Source organism: Seriola dumerili, unplaced genomic scaffold (assembly GCF_002260705.1).
Source record: "Seriola dumerili isolate Sdu_G_001 unplaced genomic scaffold, Sdu_1.0 BDQW01000330.1, whole genome shotgun sequence".
Taxonomy (NCBI): Eukaryota; Metazoa; Chordata; class Actinopteri; order Carangiformes; family Carangidae; genus Seriola; species Seriola dumerili.
The window spans coordinates 1,194,144-1,220,604 of NW_019174585.1; the positions used below are offsets into that span (position 1 = coordinate 1,194,144).

A 26,461-nucleotide genomic window follows, 5' to 3' on the forward strand; every position below is an offset into this window, starting at 1 on the left:
AATGCAACAAAGGGCTTTATTTCCACTCACTGGTTATTGTGTTATCCCACTAAGTTAAGTCCACTGTGACAAGATAGAGTATAGAACAGGAAAGAGTAATGTGTTTGGACATGAAGTCTTTTCCTTTAGAGTTTTAAATTGGTTTAGCACCAATTTATAATAATATTATCAACGCTTTTCTTCAATTTTGCTTATGTTTTTCCACAGAAAATAAAAATAGGGCCACTCATTTATATACTGTTGAATCTGTCAAGCTGAATCCTGCATAATCATGGTGAAAAATGTCAATTCTGCATGCAAAATAAACAGGGCAGACTTGGCAGACCAAGAAAATGTCTGGGTCCCCAGTGAGCAACATGAAAGCCATGCAGACAGAGCAGAGGGGACACATCCAGATGTTGTGCTGGCCTGTGGGGACCAGCCTCTGACAGCGGACATACAGTGACTGAATGAATTAGCTCACATTGAATCAGCTGCCCCTATTTTCTCTCAGGCTGGGTTCTGCGTGGGCGTCTGAATATGTGCAGGCCTTCACATGCTCGAGCACAGAGCAAATTTCTTCTTCTCAATCTAGGACGAGTAGAAATCAGCAGGCTCAAAGCGAGGCAGTTGGGGGTTGGGGGGGTGTTGCTGTCTTTACACTGAGGTTGTTCTGACATTGGGGAATGTGAAACATAAAACACATTAAATTATTCTGTTCTTTTTTTAAGAGCTAATTTCTAATTATTATTTCATTGTTATGGTTCAGATATTTTAAATGTGTCTGCCAAGAGGTTTTTCAAAGTCAAAGCTGAATATAGTTTCATTTCTGCCTCCTCAGCAGTTACCACTTAGCATTTGACTGAGACAGTTTTGACAGCAGAGAGAGAACAGTGAATTCAGTTCCCTACTTTATTTACTTTTAAATATATATTTTTATGGATGTTGAACATTGCAGTAATGCCAAAATGTACTGTGTAAGCTACTGTGTAGGTTTTAGGCTGGGTGTGCTTATTGATTTTTCAAGGTTAAAGCTAGAACCATGCACAGACAAATGTTAATATGAAAAAGACCAGAATTAGCTCTGTGTTGCACATTATTATAATTTCTAATGGTCAGAGAGGTTCAACCTTGCCGTCAGCCAGCACTGACTCATTATCAGAGCTCATTTCAGAATTGGTGAGGACACAGACGGCTGCAATATACTCATGATACACTGAGGGAGCATTTTGTCATACAGGTACATCAAGGCTGCTTTGTGACATATGGGTTGCATTCAGAACCTTTTCAGCTAATGCGGCACTTATACACCAGATGGATATGAAATCTTATGGCTTATCAGTCATGTTTGCTGTTGATGAGGGACATTGTGTCAGAGCATCGGAGGGATGGTTTCTGCTGCAATGTCTTCATGGAGCGGTCTGTCATGCAAACACTGGCATTGTTTGCATTTATAACGGAACATTCCCCAATGCAAGTTCCTTTTAGTCAAATAATTTTGATGCTTTATTTGCTGTCCCGTGTCACATAAAACACCCGCGACTGAAGAGCAGCCTTTCATCAATGCAGTCACTGTTGCTTTGTTGGAAGCTGCTAGTTATGAAGTTATTGTTTGAAACAAGTAAAGAAGCAGAGTCCCAGCAGAGAGCCAGCTAAACTCACACTGATGGATTATGAGAGAGAAAAGATGATCTGCCAACCTCCGAGCAGATGTGCTTCTGAAGTAGAGTGAATACAACAGAGTTGCACAGAGCATAAAAGCATAAAAATCAGCCCTGTACTCATAACTAATAGAAATTGAATCAAAGGAGATTTCATAAAATAGTCTTTGATATCATGTTTGATCAAAGCATGGAAAAAATATTTGTAATCTTCACTAGAAGTAGCAATGCTGCAATGTAAAAATAGCTCATTATTAAGTAAAAGTCCTGCACTTAGATATTAAATAATGTATTTAGAAAAAACTAAAGATGAGCGAAATATAGCCTGCTGAAAGTATCAAAAGTGTACCCATTCTGCAAAACAGTGTTACATATTACAGTCTTGGATTATTACTATGCATGCACAAACATTCAAGGAGCAAATTACAGTTGTAGCTGGTAAAAGTGTAATTAATTTTAACCACCTTATACACTGTTTGAGCCTTTAATCTATAGCAATAGATCAAAATTAGAATCTAATATCAAACCTTGATCTGCGAAGCCAACAATTACAACTGTGAAATATGCAGTGAAATAACAGGTACAGTATTTCCTTCTAAATGTAGCATAAAATACCATGAAATATAAATAGTCTATTTGAGCGAAGTATGAGTATCTCAAAAGTGTCCTTCAGTACAGTGCTTCAGTAAATCATCTTTTTTGTTTAATGTTACTATCGACAAACATTTAAAATGTAATGATAAGGGTTCATGTTCAAATATTCAAAAAAAATGTTATCTATTTTTGAAGTTTATTTATCACACACAAGTAATATGTGTAGTGAAGTGCAATTCGGCATGTCTCTAAAGACTAAAGAAATATAAAGGATTAAAATTGAAGATAAAGAATTCTATGTTAAAAAAGCTAAATGTTCATATGTCGTAAGTGCAAATGTGCAATATGGATGGCAGAAGACAATGTGCTAGACAAGGCCAAGGCTACACCGAGGTCAAAGGGCAGTGTTCATCAGGGCCTGAAGAAATGCCCTTCATTGCATGAATTGTGCCTTTCTTCATGATTAAATTCAGACCAACAGACCAGCACTACTTCTCATTATCTACATAAAAGCTTATAATTTCATAGCAAGGACAAAGACGGTCACAGCAAGAGAATGCAGTGAGTTTTTAACTGCTAGAAGTAGAAATACTGTATGTAATATATCTGTGTGACACGGCTGAGCAGTTATCACTCAACAATACCTGAATGTGAAGTAGAAGTGCCAGTCTGCTCTCTCACCTTGTGTAGCAACGCTCTGACACACAGGCTGAGGAATATTTCAGTATAAATCATCATATTTTTTAAAGAGCAAAAACCATAGAGCTTCTTGTTTTGTGCCATCAATTCAACTAAGTGGCTTTTCCACCCACAAGTTACTAAATCATATTCTCAGACAGACACAATAACAAATGTACACTTTAGGTGCTAAACTTGGCTTGCTGACTGCCAAGTGTTGTATTTTGTGGCTCTTTAGTGGCTCCCAGAAAGTCTTGCTTTCATTTTCCAAAAGCCCCACAGTGCTTTTGTACCGCCAAAAACATCTTTATGCAGGTCTGAGGTTCTGTTTGTCAAAGTCTAAGATTAGTATGAATTTGAGCTGCCTGAGTTTTTGCACTCTAAATCATCATAAAAATCTTTATAATTATAATTATTGCTATTATTTTTCGATTAAATATTACTTAATGAACGCTGGATGTTGGTGTGTCACGTATAATATCAGTCTGCACTGTAGAGTGGTGCTCTAGCATTGGACTTATGTCTTCAAAATCATGGAGAAAATCCTTCATATGAAAGAAATTCATTTAACTCAATTGGGTTTTTTTTTTCACTTGGATCCAGTCAGTGCAGCCATTTGGTGTAATCAGTGCTATCTGTCTTGCTGACTTCCTGGCTTTAAAGCTTCTTCCTATTAGTTTTTCTTCGTGGGATTTCAGCTTAGAGTCTTGGGCCAGAAGCGTATTGTCATTGGCTTTCATGATAAACACAAATTGGCTGCGTGTATCCCTAGTAGAGTTTGGTAATGTAGCGTCTCCGGCTCTAAGATTCCAGAGCGATGGTTCAGCCACAGGCATTTTCCTCTATCAATATTCATTTGTGTGAACGAGGTTGCCTAATGATGCTGCCACCAGACCGTCCTTATGGGACTGTGTGACCTCATGTGTGGTCACACGTGTGGAGGAGGAGAGGAATAAACACAGCAGGTGTTACATCATGACCACTTCACGCACTATAAAGTGTAATATATGCCATAAACACACAGTGAGAAAATCTGAATTTACAGCAAATCAGGTCAAGATAAGCTTAAAAGTGAATTAGGGGCACCCATTAGGTGAAACATCTGTCAGATTAGACCACATCTCACAACTGGATTTACAGGATTTAACCGCTGAAACATGATTCATATGCTTCATTTGTCTTTTATCCCTAGAAAGCCAAAGAGGAGAAAAAGAACAGACTCCATGCTTCTGCAGAGGGCTTTATCTTGATGGGGTTGCTTTTTATTTTAAGGCACTTCTTGTCAAAGCCTAAAACATTTTCTTTTCTGCCTGGGTGACTGCCCCTACGTGACCAAGGTGACACCTGCTGCTTCAGTGATGGATGGTTGACAGAGGTGGTAGTTTTCACCCCTCCATCCTTAGGTTGCAGTGATTTAGTGTCCTTCTTCATGCTCTTTATCCTCAGACCCCATTTTCTCCATATCCACTTTTATTTAGTAGATATGCAACAGCCACAGTAAAATAATACACAACAAAGGCTGATTACAATGACTTATCTGCTTATTGTGTGTCATTCATGTCATGTTTCTGTACAGACTAATGATTCTGCTGCGATTTGTGTCCTTCTGCTTCATCTTTATTCCTCATATTCACCATATCCTCTTATATGGACGAACTACACTTTAAAGAGGGAGTATATACAACAATATATACAACAGTGACACTCAGTAACTTTTACCTACATTATATTGACATATATTCTGTGTAATTTCTGTAATACTGCTAAACTTATGATTCTGCTGTAATTTAGTGTCCCTCTGCTCCTCATCTTCTCCACATCATCTTTTATATATTGATATGCAACAACCACACCCTATATAGAAGAAAATGTTCAACAAAGGCAACGTGTGTCACTCATAATGACTGAGGCTTTCTGATTGAGCCTTAATGTGGTGTGTAATTACTGTAATATTTTTGTAAAGACTTATAATTCTGCTGTGATAGAATTGATTAAACAATTTAATTAAATGCGTCGTACCAATGACAATAGCCTACAAAGGAAAACAGCTTTCACATTGCAGGCTTCCTCGGTGTTTTTGTTGCACGAGGAAGTCAAATTAGCAGCTGTTGTATTTTTTATCCACAACATTTATTCTTGAGTATTTTTGCAAAGTCAGAAAACGGTGTCAGGAAAGTGGACGGACGCCCTTCAGCAGCCGCAGCCGTGGACGTGCGCGCACCGCTGGAGGCAGTCGAGCTGCAGACCGGGGTTTGTTTGGAGGAACTCCGGCTGATGTTAGCGGCGGAGAGGAGAGAGGGGCGAGAGCTGGGTGGGCATGACATGTGAGCCAAGTCTGCACAGATACAACAAATACCCAAAGTATGTCTGCGGCAGGGGCGGGTCGATGCTCTGAGGGACTTGACACAGGTGAATGAGCACACAGCTGCGGATTCTTCCCGTTTTTTTTTGTTTTTTTTTTGCGTTTCCCTTTTTTCTCCTCTCTGTCCACGGTAAGAGGAGAGCGGCACGGCAGCTGTAGCTCCCCGTGCCTGCTTCACCCTGCTTCGGTCTGGCAGGCGTCAAGGTGCAGCAGGCAGGAGAGGGACTGAGGAAGAGCCGCCGCTGCTTCATCAACTGTCCGACAAAACGCTGCCGCGCAGAATAACGTGACCACTTCACTGAGAGACAGCAGAGACAGAGACACACGGGAGAGGACACTATGTCAAAAGAGACGAGAGGAAAAGGTAAGCGGGGCACTCACTGCATGCATGCTCTCGTGCTAACAGGTAGAAACCTGCGTCTCGTGCTGCTGAATGTTGGCGCGCACAGCCGCCACCGCGTGCTGCATGGATGGAGGCAATCTGTAGGAATGCGCGACGGTCAAAACGGACCTCTGCACGTCAAACTGTCTGGTCCGGTGGACTGTCCAGCCCGGTCTCTATCTATCTGTGTATGTATCCTTATATCTGCCCGTCAGAAAGCCCTTCTGTCCTGTGTTGGTGTTACAACAAAATGTGTGACCCGTCAGATTCTGTGACTCCGCAGGGTCAGATATTGAAAAACGATTAAATATTGACAGGTAGGGACCTACAGACAGACCTAAAGGCCCATGATCACCGGTCTCTGCTGTCACATCTATCAGTATGTCTGACCCAGACTAAGTAGCCTACATGAGGCGACACTATTTTTGGTAACAGCTATTAAAATTCAGGATGTGATCATACAATAAAAAAACTTGCTGATATTCCCAGTCAGGTCACAGAATCTACAGACACAGGACAGTAACAGTGCTTATTGTATTCTATTTTGTTCTACTCCATTCTCAGCTTCAGGCAATACATCGCAGAAAATAAAAGCACAAGGTTAAACCAGAAGTGAAGAAGACCAGTAATTGTGGAAATCAATGTGCATTGCTAATAATAGGCATTTTTTTCATACAGCTGGTTTGATTGTTGAATTGGGTGTGTGGTATTTGAGACAGTGTTGACAGGACACCATCAGCCAGGCCTCTGAAGTCGTGACATTTCTGTTGCATAAAAGATTTATTGTGGCTCATTCAGATGATTCTTTTGTAGCTCAAACAGGCCACCTGTTTGCATTGTGGTTTTTCAGTTAATTTGTCAAAAGAAAAAAGAAAATGCAGCACTTTAGGAGGTTGTGTGTGTTGTTTACTGTTAGGGTAGCTCATTGCCTCTTTCTATACAGCATAGAAAGAGGTAATGAGACCCCCCACCACCATCCATACCCCCTTTTTGTTTCTGTCTTTTTAGACGGATGATTTTTATGATCGCGCTAACTCACAAATTCTTGTGCCACACATTATTGAATAAATGTAAAACCTTATAATATGATAACTGTGGTAGCAGCAGCAGCAGCAGGGAGGTGGCATTGTTAGCAGTGAGAGGTTTCCTCAGCCGTAGGTACTGGGTTTATTTCCCTGTGCTGGTCATGCATCTGCCCCACTGAAGAGCCCTTGAGCAAATCACTGAATCTCCTCCAGCTTCAGGCTTGCTGTTCTGTATGTGGCCTGTGTACTCAGACCTTTTCCACAGGGTGAAAGTTGAGGTAGAATTTCCCTTTAGGGATCAATAACATATCAAATCATTATTACTCCACATAGTGACAAGAAGTGTCACAATAGAGAGGGGATTTTATTCAGTGGGGTTTGGGCTTTAAAATATTGCTGCCTTGGATTTAAAGTACCATCCTCACTTGATGCGAGGCCACAGTGACATACAAAGTAGAAACTCTCTAAGACAATAAGAATAAAACAAGCCAGGCTTAGACCAGGAGCTGCATTAAACTTTTAACCTCTGGTTTTCCCATGAAATATCTCCTTAAGTTCACTATATTTAGAAAGAATGAATTTTCTGTATCTGCTGGCTCCAACACTTTATGGCTGCTGTATATGTGTGCTGTTTTCAGTGAGGGAACTATTATCAATGTATCTGCCTCAAATGATGTCACACTGAGTCAGTATCAGTTAGAAAACCTGGAGGCGAGGAGTTAGACAGAGGTGAGATTATCAGGCCTCTGTAGCTCCTTCCACGCCTGTGCCTGAGAACAGCAGCTCGAGGCTACATTGGTCACTGTAGAAGCATAACGCACCTTGAATCTCCCACCAAACTGTTGGTGGTCTTTGTTGCATTGTGGGTAATGTAGGTGCAATGTTTTGACAAGGAAGGAGAGTGGAATATAAAAAAAACATTCTTGTTCTGCTGCATCGTTTTTGATCTTTTTACAACATAGAGAGTCTGACAATGTTATAGGAGTGCAATACTAAATCGGTGAAGCACTCTTAAGTTGGCATTGTCACTAGAATTTGAATTTGAGTTGTGAGGATTTGAACAAAGACTGGCAGCACAGTAGATTCAGTATGAAGCACATGTCAAGAAAAGATAGCTAGATAGATGGATAGATAGATAGATAGGTTAGGACACAAACAGACTTATACAGAGTTACACAAAATACAGAGTTTATGGGACATGAAATGACATGGTTCACACAACAGAAACAAAGACATGGATTTGACACTCTTTGTACCACAGGCTTGAGTTTTTGTAACTTATGAGGGGCTTACTTATTTTGAACTCGAAGGCCTGTAATAACAAAACTTGCTAAGCTTGGCCCTTCTGTACCTACAGTCAGAAGGGAAGTGGTGGTGACATGCCAGTAGGGTGGGTGTTCTGGGTCATATGTGATTGTGAGTGCTTTGTGGCTCAGGGATGAGGTGACACACTCGGATAAATTGGGGGTGGGAATACCAGCTTGCTGGGTAAATGAATTATCGTCAAGAGTTCATCATATCCGTGATTGTAAGCATATGAAAAAAAAAAAAACCCAAAAAAACAGATGGCACTGTAAAGAAGAACTGGCAGGGAGGGGGAGTCAGTTCTTTAGTTCTGGAGATTATAAAGTATTGAAATGTTGATTGGCAGAGAAAGTCTTTGTTGTTATTAATTAACAGTGCACGGACGGCTGTGTCGTCTGCATATTTGAAGTAGCTAAAATCAGGCGGGTTGATAAAAGGCCCAGGCATGACACAAATGTGAAAGGAAATAACTTCAAACAAGAGAGGTTTGAGATTCTTCTCACTCTCTCAGTGTTTAAAAAGTTTGTTTGCATGCTCATTCTTTGGATTATCAAGACTGAGGTATACAAATCTGTGTGAATCAAAATTGTTATGCAAAAAAAAGAAAAAAGAAAAACATAGGTGCAACCTCTATGGTCGCTACGAGTTTGTTGCACTCCAGAAATCAAGCATGTAGTCCTATTTTTAGTAGACAATCTCAGAAGACAAATTAGTTTCTCTGAATGCTTGGAAAACCATTTTTTTTATCTGAGCAGCTGCACTGGATGTCTTCTCCAGTTAATCTTAATTATGTTGCATTGAGCCTCACCGTAAAATTCACTCGCTAATGGAAACTACACTGTGAGACCTTACATTACTTCAGCCTGGCTCTATAAAATCATGTGAACCCAGCTGTGATGCTCTAGCAGGCCGGTGGCAGATTGATAGCAAGGTGCAATATGTGTGAGGTTACTGTTAGTATAGTCATATCTCAAGCAGGCAGTATATCTGTTTTCATTAAATATCGCTTGACCTCCGTTCACAGTGTAACTTGGGAAGCAGAGCAGTTCGTATAGAAACACTGATCTTCAAAGCTCCACCAGTATGGCCTCAATAGACAGTTTAATTTCACAACTTTCACTTATGTATGCAGATCTTATCTTTGATATTTTCAATTATATGAGGGCTGCATGGGATTCCAAACTTCTTAATTCTAAGTTAAACCTTTGCCCTTTTTCTCACTTTAGAGAAAAATCAGTTTTATTATGGTTGTGGACTGTGAAATAAAAGAGTAGTTGTATACTTCATCAGTGAAGAATAACAGCCAGTGTTTATGGACTATCTAAGCTTTACAGTTCTTTGTGGCTTTTTTCAGCTCCATAGCCTTGTGCCCAGATTCACTGACTGTCCATCAAAACAGAAGAGAGCCCCAATTTTAATCATCCAAACATTGAAAGATAATTTGAGTGGAGTAATAAGGATTTAGGAATTATGAAGGCCACTCTGAGTAAAGCTTCGGCTCTCAAAATAAAGCAGGTGTGACTCAAACTTAAAAGAATATTAAATGCTCTCTCATTGGCATTTTTTTAAGCCACATGGCTCTAAGGATGCATTGCCATGAAATTTTGTACAGACATTCATAGTGTCAGCAGATGAATACTAATAAGTATGGTGATTCCCTGAACCTTCATCTAGCACCACCACAGGGTCAATATTTTGATTTATCCAGTGAAATCCCTCAATATTTTCTCGATGGATCATTGTAGATGATGTATCCTAATGCCTTTGGTGATCCCCTGACTTTTTCTTTCTTTCTAGCTCCACCATGAGGTTGGTAGTTGTGGTTTTGAGTGAAATGTCTTGACAAATATCAGATGGATTGCCATGAAATTTGGAATACACATTTGTGCCCCCCTTCAGATAAATAGTAGTCACGTTGGGCATCGTTTAACTTTTCATCTAGCACAGCTATCTTGTTAACATTTAATTTATTACTTGGTTTGTGACCAAATACCTGTAAGATTAATGATATGTTGCTGATGTTAGATACAATGTTTACCACATAAACATTAGCATGTTAGCGGGATGACATTAGCATTTAGCTCAAAATACAGCTGTGCCTAAAGACAGTCTCACAGAGGCAATTGTCTTTTTGAATAAACATTCAATCAGGCCACTTGGCTATCAGCCATATTACCAAAATGTTATTATTATTATTATTATTTGTTTTTTTTAACTTACTTTGTATTGGGACATATGTATTCTCAGTTCCAGCTGTATTGTGCTTCTCAATGAGGACTGTTTCCACGTTTGCACCTGCAAACTCCTCAGTCTTTTCATTGACCACTGAGGAGCTGCATGACAGTAGAGGGGTTAAGCACTTTTTAATGGGACCCACAATTGAAGCAGCTGGTACGAGAATTCAGTTCCATGCCTGTTTCTCTATCCTCGAGGGTACTTTCCACCCAGTGCATGAGCTGCGGCTTGAAGCCAGGCAAGTATTGTGCTGCCAAATCCCTTGAAGAACTTTTGCTTTTCTAATCACCCTCGGTCATTTTCATCACCCCCCCCCCCACGGTCTACCTGATCCCCACTGCTTGTCTTCCGTAAGACTTCACGGACCATTCCAGGGCTCAGTGTGAAGTCTAGCACCTCTGAGCCTTTTGTATTCCTCATAGTATTCCTCATATTTGATGAAATGGGATCAGTATGAAGGTCTTTTTTTTCATTTGCTGTCCAAATAAAATAAATGGGTAGCCTACCTGCTGTTTTGCTGAGATTCTGCGTCAAGCTAAAAATAGAGCTGAAGGATGCTGATGAACAGGCTCCCTCTTTCTCTCTCCTGTCTTCTCTCTCTCTGCCAAAGTGAAAGCCAACCTTTACCAGTATTTTAGTGCTAAACACAGTTTTTTGTAACGTTGTCTCTTAATAGGAAATAGACTGCTGGCACATTTTCTTCAAAAGGGATTGAGGTTGATGCTGTCAGTGATTCCCCAAACCCAGTTCTTATCACTCAGTTTAAGACATGATAAATACTTTATATACTGTATTACACTGCAACAGCTTGCTGTGTGTAGTGTCGTTGTGCTGGCAAATGGTCCCTAGACAGCCTGCCCAACAAGCAGCACCACAGTGTTCTCTGAATTATACAGAGATGTGTGCTAATGCATTCAGCCTGTGACCTCTGTTTTGTTGTTTGATCATACAAAACAGTGTTAATTTAAATGTAATAGCTGTTTGTCATGGGGAAACACACTGGGCCTGGTGTCGGGGAGCACCTACGTATTTCCAATGCACACAGCAGCTGGCCCGTTGCTACCAGCTCACCTGGAGCCGGGCACCCATCTACTTTGTGTTTGTCACAGCAAAATGTCTTGACGTCACACTGGTGTCTGAATACGGTGTAGAAGGCAGAAACAGCCTTTTCTGCTTTTCGCCTTTGGTGAATCACTTAATATTTCAGGCAATGAAGAAGCTCTTAAACTCATGAAATAGGCTTTTGGAAGGCACAATTACTCAGCTTTCCAAGACCACCAGGCTATTAGCAAAGACACTTAGTTTAAAATGTGTTGGTGTGTGCAGCCAGTAGGGAGTAAATGTTTTATGTAAGTTCGCATCATTTTGGGTTCATTTCCATTGCCAATTAATCGGAAGCACTACAGCATAGTAGTTTATATTTTCCATAGTAGAGCTGAAATGATTAGTTGATGAATTGACAGCTAATTAATTGATCATTTCAATCAAGTTTCTTTCCCTTGTGAGACATTAAACTGAACATCTTCATGGGTTTAGACAGTTTGTCCAACAAAACAATCAATTCTTGGAACTTGTGATGGGCATTTTTCATTTTTTTCATTTTGTAGGCTAATAGATAAAATAATTGCCATATTAATCAATAATAAAAATAATTTGTAGTTACAGTCTTGGTCCATAGAGCATGGCAGGACAGAAGGTTAATCAGGGCACAGTGTACTGTGAGCCTACTGCCGTCGAGGTTAACTACTTTTCACACAGGCTTTGGCTAAAAAGGTTTGGTTCATTGTTATGGTTTTGTGGCCCACCACCTTCCTCTGTTGGTTCACTCTCAACACTCTCTTGGTGTCTTAGTTTAACAGGCAGCTGTTTTCAGTAAAAAAGCTCTGATGAGCCCACTGTTCACAACATGCACAGCACCAAAAATATAGTTAGTGACTAGCTGGCAAACATAGTGGTGCATTTAGCAGCTAAAGAGCTGTGTATTTCTCTCAGGAGCTGGTAGTCACTAAAGACAGAGCTAAAAGAGAGTGGACTTACTTTCACCAGGTTGACAGAAACACAAACTTCAAATGAATGCCAACATTTCTTTGTGTCTTATGGATGTGAAAATAAGAAAGTGTTGTGTTCTCAGCTTGTTACAGCTGCCCCCAGGTGGCCTGTTATTGCAGGATTAAAGACAATCCAAGCCGACCAAAGTGTGTCACACCCACATAGACAGTTCTCATCTTTTTTCCTCTACCAGGTAGCTGTAGTTAACCAATTGCCTACTTTCTTCGAAAGCAAGAGTGTAGACTTTATAATGCACCTTCACATGCAGTCCTCCTCAAGCAGAATATACTATACTGTATGTGGTCATTGTTGCACAGACAGATGAGGCTTAGTAATGATGTTTGCCACCTAGTTGTAGCGTAGCAGTCCATTAACAGTCAGCGGAAGTACCGATCTGCGTAGCTGCAGTGCAGATGAGTAATCCAGGAGGATAATGTCTGGAAGGTAAAACTGTGGCCGAGATTTTTTTGGAGACATCAGTCTCCTGTATGTCTGTCGAGATTGATTTTAACTGTGTGCTGAAATGAGATTTAATTAAATTATAGGGTGGGCTATTGATAGCTATTTTCAGCTCACAGAGGACTCAGCAGACTTTTCATTATTATTTACCTTTTGTGAAGGATGTTCACCGAGGCAGGACCTAAACAGATTCCACAGAATATTTTACTTTCCCTCTCTGGGTATCTGTATATCTGTTAACGTCTGGTCATCTCCATGTGATTTTCATCATTACATGAGGATGTTGCATGTTGAAATGAGAGACAGAGGCACTTTTCATTTCCTCCCCTTTCTCCATGCACAGAAAACAAAACCGTATTGGATTTCCTCTTGACGTGGCAGATATCATTCTCTGGTGTTCTGGCTTGTCCAATATTCACTTGGAAGTGCCTTGCATCATCAGAGAGCCCTCTTGCCAGTCTTCAGTGCATGACGACAGTCGTTGCAGTCACATATGAACCAGTAGCTCTTGTGAGTGCTGTTAGAGTTCCCTGGTTATTAAATGGTGGTAATTACAAAATGAGAAGATTGGCACTTGTGTAGCTCACAGACCATCTGGGTTGGAGAAGAGTGAGGGCAATGAGAGATAAAGCTCTTGCGTGAAAGAATTCCTTTAGGATGGTAGCAACTGATCAAAAGCAGATTAGGTCTCTGATGAAGAGGAATTCCTCCTATGGGGCCATCCTCTACGCTGAGGGCTCACTCATTATTCTCAAAACCTAGCGCACTTTATGAGGACCTTCTTCAGCTCATATTGAAGCAATTTCACAAACCAAAATTGGAACCTTTCATCTTGCGTACATATATATTAGATGTATACTGAATTACCCTCATAACAGGAGGTGGGTGGTAACAGAGGACCGTGTTACTGGCTGATCTTCTGTGGCCAGAAATGGATCTCTGTGTCTTGAAACCAAACCTGTTTTACTTTACTCTCGCATTTGAGTCCAGCTTGTTGAGGTGAGATTGCTTTGACTCAAAGTTTGGTGTGGACCACAAAATGGTGATGAAATGGTGAGAGAGCAACATGGACCAGCCACAGGAATTAGTACAAGGTTATGCATATTTTTTGATAGTGATTATCCGCTTTTATCTCATGATATTGCATGAAAATTACATATAAAATAACAAAACTGAATTCCACTACTGTGCGTCTCCACGGTATGATTCCACTAAAAGATGATACCAAGTCCTGCACAGGGTTGTGGGATAATACAAAAGCTACTCCAAAATTTGGCCAAATTGTCTGGTAATCATGGCAACCGTTTCCTCTATTATTGAGCACTACATGAGGCACCATTTCCTTCTTTTGTTTCTGGCGGTCTGTTGCTATTAATGGAAGAGTGTCCAAATGCAGCCTGAGGCAGCTTGATTTCTCACGAACAGGAAGCCATCTTGCCAGGCTCCAGGCTATTCACTTGTGTATCACCAATCAGCGTCCTATTAGGGAGGGACCATGGGCAGCTACTGAGAAGCGACCGTTTTGGTTCATACGAGTGCCATACAAAGACGCAAGAATCATCTACCAACCATAGACTAAATAAAGATTGTTGTAGTCCTTGTGACATCGCCCATAGCTAACAAGCCAGGTATGGTGAGCGGAGACACAGCTAATTAGTGCTAACATATAAATAAAATATTACCAGAATTTCACTCTTTTCAAAATACAGGAGCACAAACGTCCAAACGTTCTGTCAATTAACCGCACAACAAGCCATATTATCTGTGTGATATTTGCATGACAGATGCCCCAAAAGGCACCAACTCTACAAACCCAGCTGAGAGGTCCCGTTCAATGACTTGAAAAAGCTGATGTGACACCTAGCAGACAGCTGGCAGACTGTGACCGCACCCACCGGTCACTCAAAGTGGCCACACCCTGAATTATGCATAAACCTTAATACAATTTAAACAAATTAGTTATATAAAAATGAACATGCCAATAAAAAGTTTTCATGAAGGGGGAAATTAGCTATAGAGACTAAAACTGGCTTTTGTACCAGGTTGTAAACATGTTAATTTCTGCTGTAAAGTTGGACATTTTGACATGGGAGACTATAGGGATTGACTTGCTTTTGCAGCCAGCCTCAAATGGCCATTCAAGGAACTGCAGTTTTTGGCTCAATTTTTTCAGCCTCAGAGGTTGCCTCTTGCTACTGACATGCTAACTAGCTTTCAAAGCTCCTCAGACTGCAGCTTCTTGTTGTGTTGTGTTTCCTCTTTGGCGCTCTCCTACTACATTATATGACAGACAGATGGGTCTTCCAATCAACTGCCAATCAACTGCTTTTTGAAAGCTCCTGCGCTCCTGCCCTTTTACAAACAATTTTTCCAACAAACCCTATAGCAAATAACTAAAAGGCAACAGTGGATCACAGGTGTGAACGTAACCCTACATGGTGAAATTGTGAAAACCTGAAGGTCATGAAGATTTGATGTTTCAAGATGCTGAAACTCATTGCTTAGTTGATACTGTGTTTCACTAAATATTTTAGGCAATATTCAACTTTGATATTTCCACTCCAGAGGATTTATAATTGACTTTGTTTTAGGAATTACCACGCTTTTCACTCTATTTATGCCACTTCGAGATACAAATACAATTTTGAAGGAAACACTTATGCATTCATTCTGGAAACGATGCCCTTGTGTGAAAACCACCTGCACGATGAATTCAGCTGCAATTAAAGCCAGCTGCGTGATGAACCACCAGATGATCAGACCCGCTATAAGTGAACCGCCATCCATCTAGAAACTTTACGAGATAATGAAATCTAGATTAAATACTGTTAAACCTTTGAACTGTGTGATTGTCATATATAAAATTTACTTTGACCCAAGTGGGGCCTGAGGCATTCAAATTCAATTTCTGAGATAATTTGTCTTTAGAATTTCTCGTCCTTTAAATAACCTTTTGAAAAAACACATTGAACAGGCTTATATCTTGTTCTTATCTGTATTGTCGGTGCCTTTACTCATTGTTTTATCTTCTTTTTTTTTTTACTTTTGATATTTTATAACATTCAAGAATTTAGCAAATACTTCAGTTTAACTTGCCGCAAAAGCAAGTTTCAGATACATTCTTCCATCTCATTCTCTGTGCAGCCGGAGGCAGATGTGCATTCCATGGTTACGTTGTTGTTATCATTTTAGTATGGTTTTTAGTGGAGTAGTCAAGGCATATATGTGTGATAGAAAGATGAATGAGTTCAATTATAAATCTTTCAGGAGCTGCAGGCATGCTATTTCTTCTTTCCCAGAGTTACTATCCTGAATACATAATTTCAGTGTCTTCAACAGCTGCCTTGCACTACAAACTTTGCCTTTATATTGCTGCCCTGCCGGTTAACGTATCTGCATCGAATTTCCCTTCAATCATATGTATCTAGTGTGCAAATTACACTGAGAATCAATGGAAAATACCATATAGATTCATAAATTATAGGGTCTGGTTCGTGAGAAATCACCTGAGTCAGAGAGAGAGATTTTCTCTCACTCTGAATATCATATGATATGAGTCATGTAGGATGAAAGATGTTTTTTGCTCGCTTATTGCGGTGTTAAAGTTCGCTTAAAAAGAAAACTTAAATTTGCTTTCTGATATATAAATGCAGACTGGGCACATCTGCAGAAAGTCATAACCTTAGGTACAACTGGATATTGATTTTATTACAACCCTGTATATTGCTTTGACTCTTTACACATTCTCCATATTAATCTTTTGGGGAAAATGTCAAATACTAGAATACTATGTCTATGTCTATGCTATGTCTTAACCATTGCCCAAAATGTAATACATTTATAATATTTTCAGATTGCTTTAAAATCACAATTGGATTACTCTAACAACAGATGTGCAGCATCTACCTCCCTCCTTTCATTTATTTGACATAACGAACCTAAAGCAGCTTAAAATCATCAGCACTGCCAGACAAATAGTCTTAAAGCAAAACAGGTGGCCTCTGTTGGCAGAGAGTCAATTTGATGGTGAAAAATGTAGCCCAATAAGTTTCCTTTTGCTACAGGCTTTGGTAATTCTGCTCCCTTTATAAGCTGCTTAGAGCATAATAATAGACCAGGGAAGTTTCTTTTATTCAGGGTATAATTTTTTCTACGTGGCTTTGTAGCAAAAATAAATGTGTAAACATTTTACTGGCATGTTAAAGTTTTGTATTTGATCTTGTTTGTATTTTTGAGGTATTCCAATTTACTAAGCATGTTTCTATTGTCTGGAAAGGAAGCGTTTGCTGGTCTTCCGTTTAGTACCTTTGGCTTATCTGGTTTAATTGTCTTGTCAAACATTTAACATTAAAAGTAATTGATTTGTTGGCATTGTGGGTATTTGTGGGTAATGCAATACACATAAACACAATATTGCCATCGTTTAACATTGTCCCTCAGGACTCCATTGCCTACATGTTACCACTTGGTAGTGTGATTAGAAAACACATCAATTTTTGTAGTTATGCAAATGATGGCCAGTTGTATATCTCTGTATCCCCAGGTGACCATTGACAACGTGATTGCATGTATTCATCACATGAATGTATGGATGACTCAGAACTTCTTACAGTTCAACCAAGATAAAACTGAGACTTTAGTGTTAAGTTTAGTATATGGGTAAAGGCTGAGAAAGAGAGAGAGAGAGAGAAAGAGTGAGAGAGATTTGCATTTACCACTGACGAAACAGATCAAAAATGTGAAGAAATGTGTCCTAAGTGTCCTTTTATCATTTGAAATATATCAGGCTGATACTGACAAGTTGACACATGTTTTTATTTCTAGCAGATTTGATTTCTGCAATGTTCTCCCCACCGGTTTGTCTAAAAGTGCTGGATGCAAAACCAGACTGAGAGTCCCACTTCAAAATCTTTACATTGGCTACCAGTCTGTCACAGAGGGGATTTTTAATTCACAAATCTGCTCTTGGTGTTTAAATCATTGAATGACCTTGCCCTGTTTTATCTGTCTGACAGCATTATGAGATATGTGCCTGCCAGGTTCCTTAGATCCTCTGTCTCAAGCCTCGGCTGTTCCTGTCGCCAGAACTAAAAGGCATTTAGTGGCTGCTTTGGTTAATTATGCCCCTTAACTATGGAACAGTTTGTCTGAGGGTTTACTGGACTCTGAGTCTGAAGACAGTTTAAAACATTTTTTTAAGGCATATCTTATTCATATGTCATCATATTTCATCATGTTTGTCCTGAAGTGTTTTTTACCCCAATTCTTTCATTTCTTCCCTTTAAATAATTTTAATTTTATCATATTTTACTGCTTTTATTTGTATTTTATTATAAATTATTACATTATTCCATTTAGACCTGCAGTAACTGATTTTTCAGGCAGGTGGGGGCAGCAGAAACAAATGTGTATAAAGCTAATATATTATCAGTTGACATGGTGGTACGACTTGTTAGCAAACAGTTGCTTATTTACATATCCAGCAGACACAGTGCAGCAGTAGCATTTATTGGGAATCATGTTTCTGGCCACCTGATGAATGCACTGTAAGTCCAATACTCACTCTTCCTTTAGCTTTGTTTTGGCCCCCACCAACTCCTGAGGGGAAGCATCTGACTCTTCAATTGCTAAATGCTCCACCATGTTTGCCAGCTAGTCTCTTAACCATGTCTGTCTGCTGTTTGGTGCTGGATAGGTTGTGAACAGCGGAGTTTTTTGAAAACAGATGCCTTCTGTGGTGGGAAATATTACTTAGAACAGCTTTAAAGTAATAAATGACCTGAAAGAACCAGTCTAGCATTTTAAGGGACAATACTACTGGACAGTCCTTCATTATAACTCAAACATTTGACAATTTAATATCTGAGCACTACCTCCTCACACACGTGCAGCACTGCAGCCATGTGTGTGTAAGCTAGGGAATCATACCTGTATGCAAGTGACAGATAGAGGAGGTATAACCTGTGATTGCAGTGGAGCTGCTCCAGTAGCCTAATAGATTCTGTCAGTCCACTCTTTCAACCGGCTGCAGGCCTCTGTGTATACGCTGCTGGAAGTGGATAATGGAAAGAAAGAGATGAAAGAAGGATGAGATGAATCACAAGCGACCCTGTGTTGTCTTCCTCTGAAGCTTTTTAGATACTTACACACAGATTTTCTTTGAACAGATCCCAGTGAAGTTCTGTCTCTCCCTCTCTCCTTGTGAGTTCCCACAAGATGCACATTCAATTTCAAAAGATAAGCTTGTTTAGGTTTTGCATGCTTTAATTTTGCAGACGAAAGCAATTGGATCAGTGTAAATGATGAGTCACCAATTGTTACTTTTGGTAGGTGGTTTTATTTGAACACAGTGAGACGGAATTTAAAATGTCTAATTAGTGAGAAGGACTGGAACATCCTGAATGCTCATTAATAAATGACAGATTGGCATTCTTCTTGACCATGCTTTGCTAATTCTTTGACAAATCTTTTATTAGTGTATTAATACAGCAAAAAACATTTCCATGATGTATTACGGTAACTGGAAATTGAGTCTCATCAACGTTTTTTTTGAAAACTGTATTTCAGTTAGGGTTAGAAAAGGCATGAAAGTTGAGTATGATTGTGAAAGCTACAGTAGACCCGTCTTGGCATGTAATTATACAAAAGTGCCTGAAAAAGCAAACAAATGTGCCTGGAGCCAACTGAAGTCTGTTGTCCATAATAATTAAACCTAAATTAGATGAATACAGTGCTATATTGTTATGTCTGGATGTATTACTTAAATTCTTTGACATCAGACCAGATGCCCTCTTTGCATTTTTGAAACAGCAGCATACAAAGTCAGTTTGTGTCCACAGGTCAAGGGGACTAAATTTTAAGGATTTAGACTTTAATTTTATTACGTGAATGTAGCATAGGCTACACACAGTGTGTAACGTGTGGTTCAGACTGAAACATCTTAACACTGATTGAATGGATTGCCATGAAATTAAATACATCTCCCTAAAGAGGTACAGCCTCACAGACCTGCTAGTATGGCTGTAAACTCTTAGTCTTGTGGTCCTTTACATTGCCATAAGATATAATAGTACTGTAGAAATCCTACTTTAAAATACACGTAATATTTTGACATGACTATAGTGTTAGTGTGATTATTTGAAATACTTATCGACTGAGTGTACTTTCTTCACTTCTCTTGTTCAGCCATTCACACAAAGCTTTCAGTTTGTAAGTGATATTGTTAATTATTAAAAACCATGAACATTGATAATCAGTCATACCTAATAAGCGTCGGACAACAATTCAATTACGCTAATGTTGACTTCCTATAAACTGTTTAGTGAAATCTAGGATAAAACCATAAGTCTTGTTGTCATGAAGACTGAGATATCTACATGAAGGAGCACTGGTCTCCTGAACAGGAGCCTGAATCAAAATGCCAACTCGCAGTGATTGGTAGATGTGAAAAGGAGAGTACTTGGTCTCCTAAAAAAATGACCTGCCAATATAATGTCAACACACTTGTCCTGGATTCCACAAACAAGCAGGATGGTCTGCTCAGATTTGCAGTCCTGCTGGTTCTGCGATCATAATCTGCAGTTTTTTCAAGCGTTCACTCAGTATCTGTACGGATATAGTGTGCTGTAAATGCCATGCAGGGAGCTACAGCAATCATTTCCATTACCCAGTGGGGAATGCATCGCTTGGTGGTAGGTGCACTGGCGTGAGCCTTCAGCCACACGAGCAATTGGTTAGATTTCCTGAACCTTATGAGACATTCAAAGTGCTTGTATAGCCTTAGGAGTAAACTGAATGCAGTATTATCCACAGAATATACAGTACATGGGTATTTTAAGATCAGTTGGAGGGTTGCATGAGGTGGAATGTGACAGGGAAGTAAACAAATCAAATCTCATAATGTAGGGAGCTGTTTGGGAGTTGTTCAGGGCGGCATCTGGCTTGGGATAGCTGGATTGAGAGTGTTTTTATTTTTCAAATGTAGATCCTTTCTTTTGCTCATGCATTTCTCCCTATCAGCTCCTCTTCACACTCAGAGTGTGCTCTCTGTGTCCACAGGAGCTCTCAGCACTGTGGCAGACAGGAACGCCTCTTCCCGTCCATATGCCTCCTCAGCATGGCTCTCTCAAATACTCACACAGTCCAGTAGAAAGCACAGAGGAGAGTGACGGGGCAAATATTAGATACAGAAAAATGCAACCACATAGCCTTAAAAAAAGTGTTCTGCTGTTTTCAGTTCTGATAGTTGTTGTAAATATTAATATGTCAGGCTACTTTGATTACTGCCAACAACAGTAACAACCTAGTCTAACTTCCAAGGCCAGTGGCATTTTATACTACATTATTTTGTGTTTACAGCTTATGTTAAGTTCGCCAAACACAATCTGAAAGTGTTATTGTCTTTTAACAATAAAAGTGAAACAATCTGAAAATATGTATGAATACGAATGTAATCTCAGCAAGTGGCTCGGGGACCACCAGGGGTCATTGAGGGGATTCTCGGGGGTTCCCAGCAAGAGGGGAATCCTTTATTTTCACTGTAATTCCATCTGTAAGTGATATATTGACAGAATGTATGACTATTTTGGTCATGGTTTCAAACACATTCTGTCATAAAACTTCTAAAAGCAAAATCTTATCAGATAGATGATAAGATATATAGATCATTTATTTATCCCCTAGGGGAAATTCATGAGCTATGAAATATCAGATGGGGAACCCTGGGAGAAAATCTCATCAAATGGGGGTCCGTGGTCTAATTTGTGTCAGTTTAGGGGTCCTTGATTTGAAAAAGTTTGAGAACCACTGATCTAAGCAGCTAAATGGGGTTAGAATGAAATGACAGCCTTAGATTTGACCTTATATTTCTGAAACTAACTAGCTCTGTGCTGCTATCAAACAATGCTGTGTCTTCATTTCCATGTATTCTACATCAATGCTGACTTTTTCTGAGGACACATAGTTTAGCTTCAGTCTTTTAGCATGATGTAACCTGCACTTTCATCAGGTATATAACCATCAAGTTAAGACCCCCTTCACAAAGTTCAACGTGAAACTTTAAAAAGTCAGCAGGAGCCAGAAAAATCGCTGGCTAGAACTAAGAGGCCTGCTTTGTGAAGCGCTGTATGAAGTCAAAGACCTAATCTTTTGATAATTATATCAAAAAGATTTCATTACGTTTTGAGTGGTAAATCTGCCGCCTATTGTTGCATCATTTAACTGCATGCAGAGCGAAAGGTGAAATCGGAAAATTCACAATCCAGTTTTGGAACAGAACCTAAAGAAAACCCAAACAACTAAAGGAAACTAAAATAATGAAACACAGTGTTGGTTCAGGCAGAGCAGTGAAGTAACGCTAATGCTGGCTGATTCACTCCGGCCGTTTGCTCCGGTATGCTTTACAATGATTGGCACATTCACAGCTCTGTGTCGCCAGGAACATCCAATCATATTGATTCAGGTGTGCATTACAGACATCATAACCTGACATTCCCTACTCTTATGTGAAGGTGGATAGTCAAATACTGTCACATTCAGTGAAGGAGAGACTACTTAAGATAAGATTGTGATGGAGATTCTCCTCAGTGTCATCCTGTATTTCATTCTGTGTGTGTGTGTGTGTATTAAAGGCCATGCTACTGCCAAGAAATCAGTTTGACAAGCATGAAACATACAGTAAATGCACCACAAGCAGGTATATCATTCTCTAAATGCTTCTGATGCACTTGCAACACAACAGCAACAACATAACAGACGTGTGGTTCCACCTGTTGTATTTACCTGTGTTCTGGTGAAGAGTTTGCTGAGAATTTCATACATATTTATAGCTCCTGTTTTCATTTTGTCTAATTATGGGGGGGGTAGTAATCATCTTGATGTTTCGTGCAGTAATTGCTTATTTCTCTGTGAGCAAAGAATTGTATAATTTGTGTATGTTCACTGGTGGTTTCATCGACACAAATTTGTGCTCGGGGATGGTGTATAAGGGATGGCTGTGTAAGGTGCAGGAAAAATGCTGCTTTGGCCGGCAGTGCTGCTGCTGGCTGATGCACAATAAATACTGAACTAATAATACAAGGATTGAGCTCATCTTCACCTGAGCCTACTCACTCATTCTGGAGTAGAGGTCAAGATGACAGGGTTAAAAGCTCTGTAGTGGTTCAGGGATCCTGGAGCCCCCGGAGAACAGTTCACTGAGGGGCAGCGAGTAGTAGCTGCGAAGTCAAAGGTTGAAGAGAGAGCTTCGTCTCATGCCTAACTTTGTAAGCATGTATTTAACCAGGATGTCATGATTCTCCTTGTCAGCAAAGCAAAGCTATACTGAGCCACTAATGTGTTGGCTCAAGTGGATAGTGTGGCTTAATATTAAAACAGGAAGTGATGACTAGACTGTTGCTGTGTCTTTCCAAGTCCAGATCTGCATGGTGAAAGGAATGTGTATCACAAGACAACTTCTATGGGTGTGTGTGTGTGTGTGTGTGTGTGTGTGTGTGTGTGTGTGTGTGTGTGTGTGTCTCTGTAGATTCTTCATGGTTTCCTGACAGGAATGTAAAATTATATCTTTTTACAGAATGTTTTCCTCCACCTTGAAAGGGACAAAATTACTAACATGGTCGGTGTGTGTGAGAAATACACAAACAGAAGTAACAAACCGTCGTGTTATAAGTTACCTAGCTGCAATCAGGGATATCAACCATCTCTGTTGTTGTACTGCATTATCTCTTTGAAAATGATTCCCAGTCGTGACACTGCTGGGGAGAGACGACAACACACACATTTCAAGCAAAGCCTCTGGGGACGCGTTTCTTAGCGAGACCATTTTGAAATTCACGGGCGGGGGGGGGGGCGAGAGGAGCTCAGGAGTTGAGCTGGAGTTGGGCGGTACACTGTGTGAAATGTGATGGGTGGAAACTGTTCATTATCCCAGGAGGGAAACTGCTCCTCCAGCACAGAGTAAATAATTACATGCATACAATGTAATAAGCAAACACACTCTGTAGCATGCATTCAGATGTGTATGTCACAATGCATGGCTACTTGATCGATCTTGCATCCACTTGCAAGCAAGAAAATGTATCCATTTGGGCTGGTATTTTTTAACTTTTGCCTAATTCCCATGATTTATGTGAGAGTAGGTGTAATGCAGTGATTTTACCATATTCCTGGGTCTCGTATTTCGTAGCGAAACATTTGATGAGTTAGCCACATTATGTCTTTGCTGTGATGTGTGGAAGGATGCAATGGACCCAGGCTATGGGAAAAATGAAGCTTCATGATTTGACCCCGGGCCAGCGGAGGAACATGAGGTTCATTACAGCTAAATCGTCAGAGTGCAGCACTGCTGAGAGGAGGCGGCTTATTAAAGCTTGTCACTGGCCCAAAAAAAGGAAGAAAACATCACAGAAACTTGGGGAAACACATTAAATGATAAAAAATTTAAACCCTGAGAAAGTTCAGTAAAATGGCACTTGAAGAAACGTGCATGTTGTAATTAATCTTGTTTTGTTTTGTTTTTAACTATATTATTACCCGGTTGAGTTTATTAATAGCAACAGTAATAGAATCAGCGTTTTCTTTGTCAGTTTCACCCGACTGCTGCAGCCACTTTCTGCCTCAGTGATTTTTAAGAAATCATTTGCCTTTCTCTGTTGTTTGCACTGGTTTTATATCTGGGTTCTTGAGAGTGAATATTGTCAACAAATGGAAAGTGCTCTAAATCCCTTTTCATCCCTGCTCTTGTATCAGAAGGTCATAAAAACACTGCCTGGCTTCCTCGCTGAGACATTTGTGTGCTATGACACTACTCAAAGGCAAGTCCATTTGGGTCTTTTCACCTGCTGTGACACTCAAAAGGCCATCTATCCCCCACCTGGGGCATTCACGCTTTGCTTTTCACTTAGAGTTTTAAGAGCCATCAATCGAAAGGCAAAAAGAAAAGAACAAAAATATAAATACACTTCATTTGACGGTCCTTGAGTTCTGTGATTAAAGGCATGACCCTTCCTGTCATTCTTCCAGTCTAAAAGCAGACTTTCTGTCTTATTTACTTTTTCTGATGCACAGGTTCGTCAAGAAAGCACAGCGCCTCTCACTGGTGTCTGCAGAATATCGCACAAGAATCAGTTGATAGCTCCGATGAGGAGTTCTTTGACGCCAGAGGTTAGTATTCCATTTTATTTTGATATTTTATCCTGTCGTCTTTCTTCTAGTAACGGTCTCAGAGCTTCTGTATAAGCATTTTTAACCAGACCTTGTAGCCCTTTTCCATCACAGGATCTTAAAGAAATCTAACTTGTAGTCATTGCCACGGGTTCTGCTTTTGTTTCCAAGTTTTTGGGAGTAAATTTCGGTGCTGCATAGGAGATGTTTTTCTAAATGCAGGTTACAGGTACTGCTGGCTCTGGTGCAGACTGTGACTGGTCAAGCAGACTATAACAAACACAGCAGTAAGCACTATTTTACTACTGCATCTATGTTGACCAGGAGAGCACTTGTAGGACCAGCTGACATGTCCAGGTCCTCATTAGTATGTGGGGACAGGAGGCCAGAAGGAGCTGGAGTCAGCGTCTAGAAACAAAAGGAGGACGATTTCTCAGCGTCTGGCAGAAATGTAGATTCTACACACAGCCAAACAATGCAGGGGAAGAATTTAAAATTTAAACAAGAACCTAAAAGCTGAGCAGATGGAACTGGGAACATTTGGCATTTTTATTCTAAAAAATGACCTAAATGATTAATCGGCCATCATAATAGTTGCAGACATTTTTTTCTGTCAATTGACTAATGATTCATTAGGTAATTGTTTCAGCTCTAAGAACCCTTCACAGTATTATTCTTATTATCTTTAAATTAAATCTTGTTTTGTCAGCGCAAACTTAAAAATCTTCATTTTACTATTGTCTAAAACATGCAGAAGCTGAAACTGGTTGATATTTGGCATTTTACTTGGAAAATTAACTCAGTGAGTTGCAGACTTTTTTTCTGACAATTTACTAATCAGTTAATCAGCTAGTTGTTTTATCTCCAGTAAAAGTGGCAGAACAGTATGAGGTGTGGGAAGCCCAGGCTTACGGGGTGTTACAGGTTGTGAACTTCCTGTGGTGAACATGGACTAGTTTCTTGTTTTTTTAAAGCTGGAAAAATGTAGGACATCTGTAATGAAGGAATCACAAGACCCAGGGGAATTTTCTGGCAATTAAATGCTGGTGGTGTGGGGGGGGGGGGGGGGGTGATATCTGTGCACTGTTGTGGTTATGACTAAACTGGGTGAAATCTGACTTCAGAAGAGAGTCTGGTTTCAGAACAAACCAGGCAGAATGGGCAAGAAAATGGATTATGAATTAACTTTCATCATTCTTAAATGTTTTACACTAATTTCACCATCCCCCTTCACAGCTGAAGATTCTTGTAAGTGTATTCAAGATGTCAGACTGACCAGAAATAGACACAGTTGAGAACATATTCCACTACGAGCCTTTTCACAGTCCCAGAGGGAGTTCATCAGAGAATAAGTGGAATACTTGTCCCACCAATTATCCACCCCAAGTGCTTATCCCCAGAGAGACTGACGGTAGAGATACTAATCAAGTATGTGTTAGTGTTATAACATGTTCTTATTTAACATTAGGTCAGTCAATAGCTAAGGGTGTGTTGAGGGTTTCTGGTGTCCAGCATGATATAAAACATCCAAAATGAGGCAGATTAGACGCCGTCTGGAACAGGCTCTGCTCCA

At 39.9% G+C, this 26,461-nt stretch overlaps 1 protein-coding gene across 1 annotated transcript in view; it reads left to right on the forward strand.

The window, feature by feature from the left end:
- The first annotated feature begins 5,494 nt into the window (after window positions 1-5,494).
- Window positions 5,495-26,461, forward strand: part of pitpnm3 (PITPNM family member 3) — an 89,185-nt gene continuing 68,218 nt past the window's right edge. Inside the window, exons 1-2 of the mRNA XM_022759723.1 lie at window positions 5,495-5,638; window positions 24,793-24,888. Of these exons, the coding sequence (XP_022615444.1) occupies window positions 5,614-5,638; window positions 24,793-24,888 (121 nt within the window). The 5' untranslated portion in view covers window positions 5,495-5,613. The remainder of the gene's footprint in view (window positions 5,639-24,792; window positions 24,889-26,461) is intronic.